The sequence below is a fragment of the Equus asinus genome, chromosome 19 (genome assembly GCF_041296235.1).
Source record: "Equus asinus isolate D_3611 breed Donkey chromosome 19, EquAss-T2T_v2, whole genome shotgun sequence".
Taxonomy (NCBI): domain Eukaryota; kingdom Metazoa; phylum Chordata; class Mammalia; order Perissodactyla; family Equidae; genus Equus; species Equus asinus.
Window position 1 is genome coordinate 19419842 of NC_091808.1, and position 16042 is coordinate 19435883.

Genomic DNA, 16042 nt, shown 5'->3' on the forward strand with positions numbered 1-16042 from the left:
TTCCTTCAACGAATATTTTTTGAGTGTCTGCTATGCGCTAAGCACAGTTCCGGGCACGAGGGATCCATGGAGGACAAAAGAGTTTGTACTCTTAAGGAGCTTAGATTTTCATGGGGCAGACAGATCATGAGTAAATCAAAAAGACAGTTTCCGATAGCAATAAACACATGAAGAAAACAAAACAGGATAATGGCACAGAAAGGGAAGGGGGCTACTCCTGAGGGGAAGCAGCTCTCTAAGAAGGTGACATTTGAACCGGGACTGAATGACAAGGAGTCAGCAATGGCAAGATCTGGACACCAGTGCTCCAGGCAGAGAGCACAGCAAATGCAAAGGTTTCTAGGGAGGAGCGAGCCCCGTGCATTTAAGGAAACTGAGGGAGGGAGGAGGGGAGCTATAAAAGATGAGATCACAGAGGCAAGGGAGCCTTGGAAGCAGAATGGCTTTGTTGCGCATGCAATGGGAGGGTTGTAAGCAAGCATCATTGCCTACTTTGTTTTAAAGAGATCATTGCAGCTGCTGTGTGGAGGATGCATTATAGGGGTTCAAGAGCAGAAGCAGGAAGCTGGTTGGGAGGCTACTGCAGGCATCCAGAAATGAGGGTCTGGGAAAGTGGACCAGAGGGGAGATGGTGGGAACCGGCTGGGTTTGAAATAAAGTGGTAGGACATGTGAATATAGGTGTGCAGACCTCCCCAACAGCCTTATGTACCCCCTGCCTCCACTGCTTCTTAGCTGGCAGGGTCCTGATTTTGCTTAATTATCCACCTTTCCACTTGCTCAAGGAAGATGGCCTTTCCCCACACCTAGAGGTGAGGTCTAAACTACAGAATAGTCTAAATCGTCCATGGACATTTCATTCCCTCCTTCTGGTGACTGGTTCAGTCACGGGGCTAGCGAGATATAAGGGGAAGTCTGCAAGGGTGCTTTAAGGAAAGGTTTTTCTCCCTGATAAAATGAGAGATGAAAGGAAACCGCTGTTTCCTGCCTTAGGACAGTGTCATATGAAAACACGACTCTTGGAGCTGCTGCAGCCATCTTGTGATCATAAGGGAAGACATCACCAGCCCACTGAGGATGCCAGAGCAGAAAGCTGGAAATACCGGAATTATTGGTGACATCACTGGATCAACCCTGGAACCACCCTATACTCAGATTTCTTGTGGGATAACAAATATCCTCATTGTTTAAGTCGATATTAATTAGGCTTTCCATTATATGCAGCCAAAAAATTCTAACTAATAAAAGACAGGGAGGAGAAAGGAAAGGAGGAATGCATGATGACCCTAGGTTTTTAACTTAATCACGGGTGGAAGGTGATGTTGTTTTCTTAGACTTGGAAGCAACAGAAGTGGGTTTGGCAGGGAGTGAGGTGAGGGTAGGGTATTGAGAGTTCTACTTTGAATGGTTGTTTGAGATGTCTGATAGGCTTTCAAGTAACCATGTCAAGAAGGCAAATAGTCTGAAGTTCAGAGGAGAGGTCCAAAATGGAGACATAAATTTGAGAGTCATCTGTATATAGATAATATTTCTTTCTTTTTATTCTATTCTTTCATTATGGTTTGGGAATGTATAGATTCTAGCTGTATCCCATTTTGAATACCCCTCAAAATGTTACAATAACTTTTTATTAAGGACATTTAGAAATATACCCCAAATTAGAGATTATTATTTTTATGGGGTTAATAAAACCCCATATACTCCACTCACCATCAACAATTGCTCCTTTGGGAAGAGAAATACAGGAAGAAAAGGGAGACCCTGAGCCTAAGCCTGGGGGAACAGCCTTTAGAGGTAAGCCATCAAAGACCATGAATGAGTGGCCAGGACAAAAACCAGGAGAGGGAGGTGTCATCCAAGCCAAGAAGAAAGTGTTTCAAGGAGGAAGGAAGTATCAACTATGACAAACACTGCTGAGAGGCTGAGAAAAACAGAGAGATGTGACCTTTGGCTTTGGCAAGATGGAGGTCACTAGAGACATTGTCAAGAGCATCTCAGTGGAGCGTGTGAACCAAGCTGGCATGGACCATGGGGGAGAAGAGAAAACATGGAGAAATCCCTTTGGAAAGATTGTGCTGTGAGAAGGAGGACAGCTGGGAGATGCTCCAGCCTGAAAAAATGGAAGGACGTGCACTAAGGCTCAGCTCCACTCTTCCAGATGGAATCGGTGGAGACATTTTCAACTTTGAGGACTTTGCTGCACTGCTCCAAGATGGAGGCGAGACTCTAGGAAGGGGTTAGAAAAGATGGGGATAACAATGGGCAGGGGAAGAGGGAGAGAGAGCCAAAGAGAGAGTGGCCAACTGGAGACCCAGGTAGGGTATATGGATTGAGCCATGATTCAATAAGAGTGAAGAAGTGCCTGGCATCATCTTCTAGATTCTGTACCTGTATGTGAATGTCTACAAGTTTTCAGTCTGGTAATATGGACCATCACCTACATACCCACCCACAGCTTATGGCCCTAATTCAGAGGATCTGTATACATCCTGAGGAGATACATAGACACTCACAGTCATGTGTACATGTGAGTGAGCACGCATGCACGGGCACACACAATCAGAAACAGAATCTGTAGTCCACTAATACGCCTTAGGCATTTCTCCCTGCACCCTTGTCTTCTCCATTTTCCCTTCCAGAAGGCCTGCTCAGGGGTTGTAAGCTCCCTGCTACAGGGGCCAATGTGTAACATGGGTTGAGCAGATGATATTAAATGGCAACAGACAGTCGTCTTCTGTGTCAGGGAAACAGAGTGATGAGATTGGGTGAACTGGAGCAGCTCGTCGCCCATGCTAAGAGGGTACCCACCACCGAGCTCCATTTGTTGCCATAGTGCTGCTGTAACAAATTGTTACAAACTTAGTAGCTTAAAACAACACGAATTTATTATCTTATAGTTCTGGAGATCAAAAATCCAACGTAGGTCTTATGGGGATTGCAATATTCTGATTTATAAGAAAAATATATATTTGTTTATTTAGATGACCAAAATAATGTTTCTCATATATATTTGGTCTTGGTCCAGGGTTTCTGGCTCACAGCTCCCAAAACCCTTGGAATTTTATAAGTGTTGAGAATGATAATGGTGTCTTTTGTTATGTTAATGGCACCTAAGGTTGGGGGCTGGTTGCCAGTGGAGCCAACCATTTGATTAGAGGGTTGGAACTTTCAGTCCCATCCCCCCAACCTCTAGGGAGGGGAGAGAGGCTGAAGATTGAGTTCAATCACCAATGGCCAATGATTTAATCAAATCATGCCTGTGTAATGCAGCTTCCATAAAAACCCAAAAGGATGGGATTCAGAGAGCTTCCAGTTTGGTGACACATGGAGGTGCTGGGAGAGTAACACACTTGGAGAGGGCATGGAAGCTATATGCCCTTTCCCCATACCTTGCCGTATGTATCTCTTCCATCTGGCTATTCCTGATTTATAGCCTTTTATAATAAACCAGCGATCCAGTAAGTAAAATGTTTCTCTGAGCTCTGTGATATGCTCTAGCAAATTAATTGAACCTGAGGAGGGGGTCATGGGAACCTTGCATTTATAGCCAGTCCATTAGAAGTGCAGGTAACAACCTGGACTTGCAATTGGCATCCTGAGTTGGAGGGGGCCATTGGAACCTCCAATTGTAGCTGGTGGGTCAGAAGCACAGGTAACAACTTGGGCTTGTGACTGGCATCTGAAGTTGGGGGGTGGGCAGTCTTGTAGGACTGAGCCCTCAACCTGTGGAATCTGATGCTATCTCTGGGTAGATAATGCCAGAATTGAGTTGAATTCTCGGACACTCTGCTGGCCTCTGAGAATTGCTTGGTGGTGTGTGGGGAAGCCCCCCGATCATGTTGGAATTGGTAGCAGAACCTATTTAGGGATAAACTCAAGGTGTTGGCAGGGTTGCCTTCCTTCTAGAGACTTTAGAAGAGAATCTGTTCCTTGCCTTTCCCATCTTCTAGAGGCTGCCCACGTTCCTTGACTCATGGCTTCCTTCCATCTTGAAAGCCAATAATCACGTCCCTCGGACCTCTGCTTCTGCCCTCTCCTTCCCTGACTCTCATTCTCCTGCCTCCCTCTTCCATTTATAAGGACCCTTGTGATTACATGGGGCCCACCCAGAAAATCCAGAGTAATCTCCCTGTCTCAAGATCTTTACCTTAGTAACATCTGTAACGTCTTTTGCTGTGTAAGGTAGCATAGTCACAGGCTCCAGGGACTGGGGTGTGGACAGCTTTCGGGGCTGTGATTCTGCCTATCACAGTTGCTAAATGGGGATGCAGGCCTGGTATAGCCAGATCTTGCAATTCATTTCAAGATAAGCTAGAAATATGGATTTTTATACGACTGTGCAGAAAAGAGTTAACATAACAGCAGCCTGAGACTGCTATCCTTAGAAAGTCCTGCTGGCAAGGTTGGCCCTTAGCATCTTGGAACTCCACTCTTAGGGTGCTCCCAGGTAACAGTTAACTGATGAGGAGGGTTTGCTGTGCCTACGCTGTGGGTGTAAACAATACGGCTTATGCTGAACACCTGCTTTTCTTCTTGGAGTCTGGAATTTTGGTATGTGCAAAGTAGAGGTGCTTGTGTGATCAGCGCCCACTAAAAGCCTTGGGAGCTGAGTCTCTAGTGGGCTTCCTTGGGCAGAAACACTGCAGGGAATGTTGCTCCATTTTCGCTTTAGAGGAAAAGTACACCGTGTGAGCCCTCATGGGAGGCAGAGGGCAGAGATTCCTTCAGACTGCTGTGCCTTCTCTCCTGACCCAGCTGTGCAACCTTCCTACTTCACTGTAATAAACCTTAGCTGGGAGTACATCCTTAGGCTAAGTCCTGTGAGCCCTTCCAGCAGATCTCCTCGCATGGGAGTGGTCTTGGGGATGCCCCAATTCCTGATTTTTTTTCATATTCTAAACACTATGCGAGTTAACACTGCGAAGGTCAAACAAAACATTTCTGAGAGGAAATCTGGCCTTCTGGCTGCCAATTTGCAACTGCTGGCTTCTTAGAGTTCTGCCCTAATTTTAGTCCCAGCTCTGAAGTGAAACAATTCATCTGACATTTAGCAAATGCTTGCCATGTGCTAAGCACCATACTAGGAACTAGGGACACAAACATGAATAAGAAAAAGTCCTTATCTTCAACAGGTTTGCTATCTAGTAAGATGGGCATGCACACAAATAATTGCAGCATCATGAGCCACCCACGCTAAAATAAATGAATAAAATGCTCTAGGAATGCAGTCAGCTGCTTACACAGTGCTTTGCTGTGTATGTACACATCCCCAAATGTATCTGGTCCTCACAACCCAAAGTTGTTATCCCCGTTTTACAAATGAAGAACCTGAACCTGAAGGTCAAAGAGGTTTAGGGTTTTGCTAAGACAGCTCAAGTCTCTTATGACACTCACTCTGCTGGGGTGGAGGTGGACAAGGAAAAAAGAGTGTGGGGAAAGTCTGCAAGAGGCCATGCGTCCTGTAATCATCAAGGTCCTTGCTCTGTAGAGACCATGACCCCATTTCCCACAGCAGCCTCACTCTCTGCCCTTGTCAGTTTTCTTTCTTACGAATGAGTCTTGTTCTTCCAACCAGATGGCAAGTCTACCGGGAAGAGAGACCTTGTCATATTTCCTGTATTCCTTTCCACCCCTTGCCTAAGTAAAGTGTCAATTGGCTATGTTGTTGGTCAAAAGTTGCCATTGTTAGTTATTTTATCCTGTTGTGTTGTATTGTCACACAGCCTGGGCCCTAGGGAGCACTATCGTAGCAGAGGCAATCTTTTCCAAGTGACTAGCCTGGGAGACTGCTTTTAAAGGATGTGCCATTGGGCACATGGGGCATTTCCTGATGATTTCCCCAGTGAAGGGAGACAGCTAGAACATGTAAGGTATGTTAAGGGAAAGCAGAAGTAGATCGAAAAGCCCATTCTTGCAAGAAATGAAAATGAAAGGTAGAAAGAAGGAAGAGCTTCTGCTGAGGGCTCCGCCTGACCACTGAGGCAGGTGTTAAGATGCAGGTGGCAGGGGCAGGTCTGTGGTTAAGGTCACGCACTCCACTTTGGCGGCATGGGGTTTGCGGGTTGGGATCCCAGTGCAGACCTAGCACTGCTCATCAAGCCATGCTGTGGCAGCATCCCACACAAAATAGAGGAAGATTGGCACAGATGTTAGCTCAGCGGCAATCTTCCTCAAGCAAAAAGAGGAAGATTGGCAAGAGATGTTGGCTCAGGGCTAGTCTTCACACACAGACACACACTGGACTTTGGGTGGTGAACACGATGCAGTCTATACAGAAACTGAAATACAATGATGTACACCTGAAATTTACAATGTTGTAAGCCAATATGACCTCAATAAGATAATTAAAATTAAAAAAAAAAGATGCAGGTGGCCCATCCTGCACGTGGCTTACAAACAGGATAGGAAAGTCAAAATCAGCCCTGATATCAGAATCTCCATTTTCCTTTTTCCCTCTTCAGAGTCAACATTTTGAGACCTCACAACAATGCTTTCAGGGTGGAATCGTTGTCTGCTTGTCACCAACGAAGATGCCAAGGACTCGGTGAGGTTAAGTCCCTTGCCCAAGGTCACGTAGGGCAGTCAGGATGCGAATCCAGGTCCTGAGAGCTTCAGTCCAGAGCGCCGGCGGTTCTGGCAGCAGGAAAGCGGGCAGGTGGCAGCGGCCAGGGCTCGCTAATAGTGACGGCGATGATGACGGAGCCGCTGACCGGTGGGCAGCTGGGGACCCGCAGCAGATTCCCTGGGTCAGCCCTAGCAGACAGGTTGCGGGGCTTGGCTTTGCGGGGCAGCTTAAGAGATCGGCATCCTGGGGCTCAGGCTGTGCAGCCCTCGGTCCTCGGCCGCCCGCAGGCGTTGGCGAAGGCCAGCCGTCCCGTCCGGGGACCAGCAGGCCGCGTGCCGCTGCAAGAGCTTTCCGGGGCTAGAGCCAGGCGGTCAGCCAGAGCCTCCAGGGAGGCGGGGCGGGGAGGGCACGGGCGAAGGCCGGCTGCAGCCACTTAGGAAGGACAGCCTCTACAGCCTTCGGCCCAAATCAGAACACCTGAGCGACGGGCGCCCCCATGACGCAGGTGCAGGCGGCACGCGCGCTGGCCCCGCGCCCTGCGTCCCCGCAGCGGAGCTGGGGAACCCGGAGCGTCGGCTCAAATCCAGGAGCGAAGGGTTAAAGCCCGGGCGGCTACACCTAACCCAAGTTGGACAGGTGAGAGATCCAGGTCCGGTAGGGGGAGGGGAACCGCCTGACCCCACCCCCCGGGGCTGCCTGCCCTTCGGGGGCGTGGCCTCCGGGCCTCCCATCCCCTATTGGGCGAGCGGAGCGCGCGGGCCCGCCCCTCGCCTATAAGGGCGGTGCGGCACTGCAGCTAGCGCACTTCTCACCGAGACCCGTCACCCGGACTCTACGTGAGACTCACCGCCCGACTCGCCATGGTGAGTGCGGCCCCGCTGGGGTCGCACCCGTCCCCTAATTGCCGCTCTTCTTCGGGGACGCTCCCTCCCGGGATGCTCGGGGCCCTCCATCCCGCGTTCCGGGTCTCGAGGAGATGCGAGGGTTTTTGCATTCCCCCCACCCCCTCCTGGTGACTTTGGCCGAGCCGTGTCGTCCACTTTCGGAGTCTGGGGAAGGGAGATGGCGTGGGGTAGGATTCTTCACTAGCAGAGAGGACTCCTCCTGGAAATCTCCTCCTGCTCCACCAAGTATTTGTGCCCTAACCCTCCGGAAGGGAGTCACGCGGTCCCGCGCCCAGTCCTTTCCGCGGGCGAAGGAGGACCCGCTTGGCTGCCCCCTGTCCCTAGCGTCTTCCCCCTCCCCCCGGTCCTTGGAACTGACTAAACACGTGCTTGGAGCAGGAAGGTGGAAAGGGGTCAAATTACTGGGTCCAGCATCGCCTTTTCCTCCCACTGTGTACATCCCTCCTACCCGCTTCCCCCCCACCCCCGTGACTCAGCACCCCGCTTCTGAGCCAGAAGGGGTGGCAAGAATGGGGTTCGGCCTCGTGAGGCGAGCCGGCCCCTCTGCAGCCAGAGCTCGGGTACGCGGACGGGCAGAGACAGCTGGCGCTGAGCGAGAGCACGGGCTGAGGCCAGGTTGGGGGGAGGGGGGAGAGGTGTGTAGGGGGGTGGTATTTATAGCCCAGGGACCGCGGCCGAAATCCAATCCTCGCTTTCGGCTGGGATGTAACTGGAAAGAATCTAGAAGGGGGGGCGGGGGGGGGGGGGGGCGAATGCAGGGCCGGGGTGCAGGATGGCGCTCACTCTACCCAGGGCAGGGCGGGTTACCTCCGGGGCCTCACCACAGGTTCCGCTTCCTTTTCTGGGTATTTGGAAACCGTCACCCCGCCATTTCGGTGTTGGGAAGGGAGGCTGGGCGACCCCTGCGCCCGAACCACTTTGGCTCTTTAGGAGTTACTTTCAGACTGGCAGGGTCAAGACTAGGACTGCGAGTGCCCCAGTGCCCACCATGCTTATTGCCCCTTATTACCCGCACCTGCCCCTTATTGCCTGCACCTGCCATCTGTGCTGTTTGTGTGAGGGCTGCGCATTGATGAAGGTGGTGAAGACACCCAGAGTGTGGGGGGTGGAAGTGGGGAAAGGAGCCAGATGGGATTGATCCCCAGAGCCAGATGGGATTTACAGGTGGGGAGACGGCATCCTGACGGCCAGTGTGGTCAGTTGATGCCAGACTGCAAGGCAGAGACACCTCTGGAGCCCACGGGAAAGAAAGAAGAAGAGTAATGTGAAATTCTAGTTGTTCAACCTCAAAGCAAAGAATTAACCAAGTGGGGGCCTCTAGCTATTACCTCCCTGCTCTGGGAAAGCCTTCTGTGCCTTTTGAGGCTCTTGAGATGCTGGTTTGTGGGAGTAGGGTCAGGAACAGGTGGAAAGTCACTCATCCTTGTCTCAGTTACTGCAGTGTCTGCCCTGCTCATATGCATTTGCCCTTTCTGTCCTCCCTGAGTATCCTGAGAATGTGGCAGGGTCATGAGGAGCCACAGCTCTTTCTTGACAAGGTCCCCATGTAGTAGACTAAGGTTGGGAAGTGCAATGCAGGGGAGCCTGGGCAGGCTGCCAGCCTCTTCTGACCTCAGCCCAGCCCAAACCTCCACTTTTGCCAAGTGAGTCATCCTAGCTGGTAGGTGATAGGGTGGGAGAGAGGCTCATCAGGTGAGGACTTTGGATGTGGGGCTTATGCTGTTTCCCCTCTCTCTATCCCTCAGCGTGAATGCATCTCAGTCCATGTGGGGCAGGCAGGTGTCCAGATGGGCAATGCCTGCTGGGAGCTCTACTGTCTGGAACATGGGATTCAGCCTGATGGGCAGATGCCCAGTGACAAGACCATTGGAGGAGGGGACGACTCCTTCACCACCTTCTTCTGTGAAACCGGTGCCGGAAAGCATGTGCCCAGGGCAGTGTTTGTGGATTTGGAGCCCACTGTAATTGGTGAGAGGAAGAGGGGGTGGAATTGAGGGGAGTGGAGAGTGTCTCTAAGCTTCTCTCTGGAGGGAGGGGGTCTAGACCTGGCTTTCCTGGCCCTGAAAACTTCCCCTGTTTAAAGCTAAAGAAGGCAAACTTATCGCAGGCCGGTCTGGGCAGCAGGTCTGGGTTTCTCCCTCACGCTGGTATCTCAGGCTGGCAGAAGGATGAGCTCTTCCAAACACCCGACCGCAGCCACCAGCCTGGGGGAGGGAGGTCCCTGCTGAGCACAGCCTTGTGGTTTGTGCCCTAATGTGGTTTATGCCCTTCCAGATGAGATCCGAAATGGCCCATACCGGCAGCTCTTCCACCCAGAGCAGCTCATCACTGGAAAAGAGGATGCCGCTAACAACTATGCCCGTGGTCACTATACTATTGGCAAAGAGATCATTGACCCCGTGCTGGACCGGATCCGCAAGCTGGTGAGAATTTGGGACAAAAGGCAGGGAGCTTTAGAGATGATGTTAATGGTCAGGAACGTTTGTTTTTTCCAGATCCATATCAGGGGGTCATTTCTAACTGTATGTGTTCGAGTGTGCTGCTGCTGTAAAATACTCATCTTTGCCCTGACTCCTGAGATATTTTAGGGTTTAGTGGAACCAGAAGATAGTGTTCCTCAGACGCCTTCCCTACCCACATTGCTCTTTTTCTTGTCTTTCAGTCTGACCAGTGCACAGGTCTTCAGGGCTTCCTGGTGTTCCACAGCTTTGGAGGGGGCACTGGCTCTGGCTTCACCTCCCTCCTCATGGAGCGGCTCTCTGTCGACTATGGCAAGAAATCCAAGCTGGAATTCTCTATCTACCCAGCTCCCCAGGTGTCCACGGCTGTGGTCGAGCCCTACAACTCCATCCTGACCACCCACACCACCCTGGAGCACTCAGACTGTGCCTTCATGGTGGACAATGAAGCCATCTATGACATCTGCCGTCGCAACCTGGACATCGAGCGCCCGACCTACACCAACCTCAACCGCCTCATCAGCCAAATTGTCTCCTCCATCACAGCTTCCCTGCGCTTTGACGGGGCCCTCAACGTGGACCTGACAGAGTTCCAGACCAACCTGGTGCCCTACCCTCGCATCCACTTCCCCCTGGCCACCTATGCGCCAGTCATCTCTGCAGAGAAGGCCTACCACGAGCAGCTGTCAGTGGCAGAGATCACCAATGCCTGCTTCGAGCCTACCAACCAGATGGTGAAGTGTGATCCCCGTCATGGCAAGTACATGGCCTGCTGCCTGCTGTACCGTGGAGACGTGGTACCCAAAGATGTCAATGCCGCCATCGCTGCCATCAAGACCAAGCGCAGTATTCAGTTCGTGGACTGGTGCCCCACGGGCTTCAAGGTTGGTATCAACTACCAGCCACCCACTGTGGTGCCCGGGGGTGACCTGGCCAAGGTGCAGCGTGCCGTGTGCATGCTGAGCAACACAACTGCCATCGCCGAGGCCTGGGCCCGCCTGGACCACAAGTTCGACCTGATGTATGCCAAGAGGGCGTTTGTGCACTGGTACGTGGGTGAGGGCATGGAGGAGGGTGAGTTCTCCGAGGCCCGGGAGGATATGGCTGCTCTGGAGAAGGATTACGAGGAGGTGGGCATCGACTCCTATGAGGACGAGGATGAGGGAGAAGAATAGAAGAGCTGCCTGGAGCCCACTCACTATGTTTATTGCAGAATCCTTTCAAAATAAAGAGTCTCCAAGCACGGTTTCTTGTCCCCTCTGTGAGCGCTTGAGCTGCTGCTGCTTCCCCTTTGTGCTGCTTCTGCTGCCGCCACCCTCACTATCTGCTGCTCATGACCCTTTCCATTTTGTGGCTGAAGGTGAGACCTGCCAAAGGGCCCTTGCCAGGCCCAGGAAACAGGACCCTCTTGATGTAAGATCTTAGGGGCACCCAGGATAGGGAGGTAATGAGGACCGAATCCTGGACCAGTCTGTCCCGCCACAAGCTGTTGAAGGATATGTCTTCACTTCCTTTCCAAGTAGGAGTGAAAGTCCAGCACTTTCTGTATTTGAGAGTTAGACTGCTACCCTATTCTGCTGCAGCTTCTACATTCACTGACTCTGGGAACAAGCTTGGCCCAGACACCTCTGTGTGTGATGAGGGCTTGGGAGTGGGGCTGAGCTGGCCAGAGTTCCTGGGCACGGAGCCTAGTCATAAGCTTGGGGGATGGGAGGGAACAAGGGCGATCTCCTCGAGTTGTGTGTGTCACCACACCTCCCAGCAGCTTTGCATAGCTTACTGTCTGCCTTGCCGCTTTGCTGGGGCCTAGGGCTGTGCCATTAAAAGTCAGGTTGTCTCCCCTCTGTCTGTGCTTTCTTTCTGCCCTCAGCCTCGGCGTAGCTGGTGGGAGCCTCCTGCCAGGACCCTGGGGAAAATCTCAACTTTGCTAATAGGCACCCCAGGGCCCACACTGACATCAGCATGTGGGGGTGTGCACAGCTGGGGGAAGAAGCTTCAATCTCAGGAGCAGGAGATGCCAACCTTGCCCTTGCCTCCCCTCCCTGGTGATTCAGGGACGCAGTGCCCTTCCCTGGGGAACAGGTTTCAAGCCCAGCAAAGGCAGGGCCCCTGTTTACTCAGCAGAGTAGGCAGGAAGTGGCAGCTGGATACTGCCACACCACACTGGCCTCATTAATCATTAACCATGTGTGAGCTAGAACCATCTGGGTGAGACTGGGCCAAAATGGCTGCCACCTCCACTCCTCTTGCCCCCAGGCTAAGGCTGGGAGACCTATTGCATACGTAGCTGTCCCAAAGCTTCCTCAGGTGTCCCCACCCAGAAGCCCTTGCCTGGCAAACCGGCTGGGCTGCTTTGACTAAGCTACCCACCCCTGGGACTGAAGGAAGGAAAGAATGGGTTGAGGGTGCTTTTAGGGGGCTCTGGTCCCAGTTCTTGGCATAGAAGCCAGCTTGAGCCAGAGCAGCTTTAAGTTTTTGACTAAGACAAACTAGAACTGCCCACCGCCAACCAGCCAGCTCTAAGGTAAGGATGCCTGCCTGCTGATGTGGAATGATGGCCACGCCATTCCTGACTCTATGCCAGTCCCTCTTCCCAGGCTGCTCCCCTGGAAATGACAACCAGACTCTGGGCCCCTTGTACCTCTTCTCTCACTGCAGGAATAATGAGACTAAGATGTACACCAAGCTGTTTTCACTTTATTCTATTAATACATTCTCCTGCTCCCAGAGTTGGAGCAGACATGATGGAAGCTCAGCAGTCCTGTTCAGAGCCTTGACAGATTCTATCAGTTTCCCTTTTCCCATCCCCCCTTCCTACCCCAGCTCAGTCAGGCCCCCTGTTCAGTTGTTGCTCTTGGGGTAACAGCAGAAGCAGAGACAGAAGACTGAGCTGCCCCCAACTATAAGAGAGCAGTCCTGGATAGAGTGGACAGATGGCAATGAAGGATAGGGGCCTCCTTCCAAGGCACAGGGGCCACCTTCTCAATGTGGCCACTGGTTTATTCAGATTTGGGTAGTGTGCTGGCCCGGAGCTGAGGGTTGCAGTGCCTCCAACTGACTTAGGAGGAGAGGAATGTGAGGGCGCTGCTGCGGGTCCACAGTCATCATTGAAGCCAGCAGCTGCCGCATTGCTGCAGAATGCCTGTGGGAGGAGGGCAGGGTGACTGCAGGGCACACGTCCCCTGTGCTATGGCTCCAACTCCGTGAATGTCAGGCAGGAGTCTGAAATGCTTGGTGCCCCTGTACCTGCTCACCTGGGGCTCTGCGGGATGTTCAGTTGGTTCTGCACAGCAAGGGCCACACTGTCACCCTTCTGGAACACCATGTCATAAGGACCTTCCCCAAACATCATGGCATATAACACGCAGCCTAGGGACTGAGCATAATTTGGTTATTCCTAGGAAGAGGACCAATGGAGATACCTCTCCTCTTAATTCTGTAGTGAAAGGAGACTACATAAGCTCAAATGTATATACTGACCTTAGCCATGTGGCACCATCAGGGCCCAAAGAAACTGCTGGTGAGCTGGAGGCCTTTGCACCCCTTGCTTAGTCACTGCCTTCAGCCCTGACATTTAACTGTACCCCGGGATTTTACCACTTCCTGAGCAGTTGAGTACAGTGACAGTTCCCAGGAAGGAAGCGGAGGGGGATGTGGACATACATGGTGCCTGGGGCCCCATGCACTAGCAACCAAAGACCTGCTCCTCTCCCCGACAAAAGGTGCAGAGCAGCATTCCTCCCTACCCAGATTCCCACCCACATGCTCCTCACCCAGACATCAGTCCGCTCATCGATGACACAGTGGCTCTGCACGGAGAAGAGCTCCGGGGCCCGGTAGGAGATGGTGCACCGCTGAGCTGCCCAGTCCTGGAACAGTGGCCCCAGAGCTCAAAAGTGGGGTACAGGTCATGGTCATGTGACCAAATTGGGGCCTGCACCAGAAGAGGTCAAGAATGGGGAACAGGTGGGCAAAGGAACCTGGAGACTCTCACCTGCAGGGCCAGAGCCTGGCGGGAGCCCTCCACGTGGATGCATGCTTGATTCATGGAACCCAAGTCCATTAAAACCGGCTGCCCCTCATCTCCAAGCAAGATATTCGTGGGCTTCAGGTCCCTGGAGGGAAGTGGAAATGACCCATGAGTATCCCTGGACAGGGAGGCTGAAATCCCAGGGGGCAAGAATCATGGGGCTGTTCCTTGGGAAGAGAGCAGAGACCTCTCATTTCTCTTGGAGAGGCTCTTCCTTCTGTCTCAGCAAGTACACAGGGCCCTCGCACTGACCTGTGGGCATAACCCTTGGCGTGAATGGCCTCAAGTCCTCTGCAGATACCCAGCAGCAGCTGAAGGATTTGATCTTGAGTCAAGAAGTTACCTTTGTCCTTGAGCCGTTCTATCTCAGTCCATAGTGTACCTCTCTGCAACACAAGTTTCCCCACAGCTGGAGCTGTGTTTCAAGTCTGCTCACTGAGCCCGATCCCTTCCCTATGTTAAAAGCCTATCAACCCTTTCACCACACACACCCCACAGTCCCACTAGGGTTCCTCTGAACCCCAAATCTGAAGTGGTCAAACCCAGGACACAGCCTCTGCTTCCTAAAAAGCTTGCCTGCTCCCACAGCCCTTGGTCCTTGGCTCTGCTGGAACCCCCTCTGTAGCCAGGAGACTTTCTGACCTTGAAGAAAGGTAGCAGCAGCCAGGCCTCATGTTTAGCGCCCCGCTCCTTCAGACAATAAGCCACAAGGCGAAGGATGTTGGGGTGATGGAAGAGGCGATGCATGTCTGCTTCTCGTTGGGCATCTTCCCGGTCCTGCTGCTCGTGACACAGGATTCGCTTCAGGGCGTAGAAGTGTCCATCATGTAACCCCTCCACTAGGTCCACATAGCTGAACCCACTGTGGGCCAAAGGGGTCAGTGAAGGACCACAGTCATCTCCCACACTGCTTGGACTCAGAGGAATTCCCTAGGAGAAGAGGCGGGTGCCTTCCCCAATTAGTAGAAACCCTCCCTAAATGTGGCTCTAAGAGACATCTTAAGATTATTACACTTTGAGCTCAAGAGCAGGAACACAGTAATCCCTGAGGTCCTATGGTCCTAACACAGTGCTCTGCACATGACAGATGCTCAATAAAATATTAAATAAGTAACAGTCAACCTTTATCAAGTGCTCTGAACCAGGCACTAGGCGAGCCATTTTATATGCATTATCTCATTTAAATCTCACAGTTCCATCAGTGACAAGATAATTCTCTCCGCTAAGCAGATGAAGAAACCATGGTTTATCAAGGTCACACAAGGTGGATCTAGGAAGTCTGGCTCCAGAATCCAGTTTCTTGACTACCACGTGGCTAGGCTCTGTCAGGTGAGTTAAAGAATAGGTTAGAGGAGAAAACCTTTGTGCCCCTATCATGTGCAGACTGCTGTCCTTCAATCACCATCACCCTGGGGACCAGCTAAGCACTTTCCAAACACTCACCCCTCCCCTAGTTTCTGGATGAAGAGGTAGCGCTTATTGTCAATGATGACAGTTCCTCGAGAGCAGACACACAGCGCGTGGCCCATAGTGTCTCAGTCATCCTCCTCAAAGCCGGTCTGAGGCTGCCAAAGGGTGCGTCCACGTTGAGTGGGCTCCTCCAGGCGATGCCCTGGAGGCCCAGTGGATCATGCTGGAAGGAAAAAACCGGCAGGGTAGCGGGTCGCGCACAATCCAGACGACCCCTGAGGTCTCAATGTGGAGAGCTCAGGCCCAGGTCTCGGAACCTAGAGAAAACGGGTCCTGGCGACGCCAGCTCCAAGAAGCCCGGGGTCAGGTGCCTTAAAGCCTCAGGCCACACAGCGACTACCTGACCGCTTCCTCCACTACCAGCCCACCTTCGGGCGGCCCGGCTCCCACGCCCGTCGGGCCGCAAAGATAGGGCAGAGGGTAGTTCCGGGGGAAGGTGGAGCGAGGCTCGGGCCCACCCCTTGCAGAGCCCACCCCCAGCCTCGGCGCACAGAGTTCGGGGTTAGCCAGCCCAGACTCCCCACTGACCTGGCTCGGGCCGCAGGGAAGTACCAGGGACCGGAAGCAGCGGTTACGTCATCAGTCCGCGCTGGCGTAATGGCCCGCGGTATCCT

General features: G+C 52.5%; 2 protein-coding genes across 2 annotated transcripts; one reads left to right on the forward strand and one right to left on the reverse strand.

Moving 5' to 3' along the window:
* Positions 1–7287: 7287 nt before the first annotated feature.
* On the forward strand, positions 7288–11174 carry LOC106840558 (tubulin alpha-4A chain). Its single transcript, XM_014856091.3, has 4 exons — positions 7288–7427; positions 9215–9437; positions 9744–9892; positions 10132–11174. Exons 1-4 carry the CDS (start codon positions 7425–7427, stop codon positions 11101–11103), a joined length of 1347 nt encoding a protein of 448 aa, XP_014711577.1. The 5' UTR covers positions 7288–7424; the 3' UTR covers positions 11104–11174.
* A 1431-nt stretch (positions 11175–12605) lies between these two features.
* STK16 (serine/threonine kinase 16) lies at positions 12606–16041 on the reverse strand. Its single transcript, XM_014856092.3, has 8 exons — positions 15957–16041; positions 15402–15591; positions 14601–14820; positions 14211–14344; positions 13923–14043; positions 13702–13797; positions 13183–13304; positions 12606–13070 (listed from the first exon to the last, which is right to left on the reverse strand). The coding sequence occupies exons 2-8, from the start codon at positions 15485–15487 to the stop codon at positions 12932–12934; spliced, it is 918 nt and encodes a 305-aa protein (XP_014711578.1). The 5' UTR covers positions 15488–15591; positions 15957–16041; the 3' UTR covers positions 12606–12931.
* Position 16042: the final 1 nt, after the last annotated feature.

What these genes read in the sequence shown, in the direction of transcription:
- LOC106840558 (XM_014856091.3), top strand. An exon ending in TTTGGAGCCCACTGTAATTG is followed by an intron (nt 9,438 to 9,743) that starts GTGAGAGGAAGA and finishes ATGCCCTTCCAG; the next exon opens with ATGAGATCCGAAATGGCCCA. An exon ending in TGGACCGGATCCGCAAGCTG is followed by an intron (nt 9,893 to 10,131) that starts GTGAGAATTTGG and finishes CTTGTCTTTCAG; the next exon opens with TCTGACCAGTGCACAGGTCT.
- STK16 (XM_014856092.3), bottom strand. Translation starts at nt 15,487, where the DNA reads ATGGGCCACGCGCTGTGTGTCTGCTCTCGAGGAACTGTCATCATTGAC. An exon ending in GCCAGGCTCTGGCCCTGCAG is followed by an intron (nt 13,798 to 13,922) that starts GTGAGAGTCTCC and finishes CCACTGTTCCAG; the next exon opens with GACTGGGCAGCTCAGCGGTG. An exon ending in ATGAGCGGACTGATGTCTGG is followed by an intron (nt 13,305 to 13,701) that starts GTGAGGAGCATG and finishes AATTATGCTCAG; the next exon opens with TCCCTAGGCTGCGTGTTATA.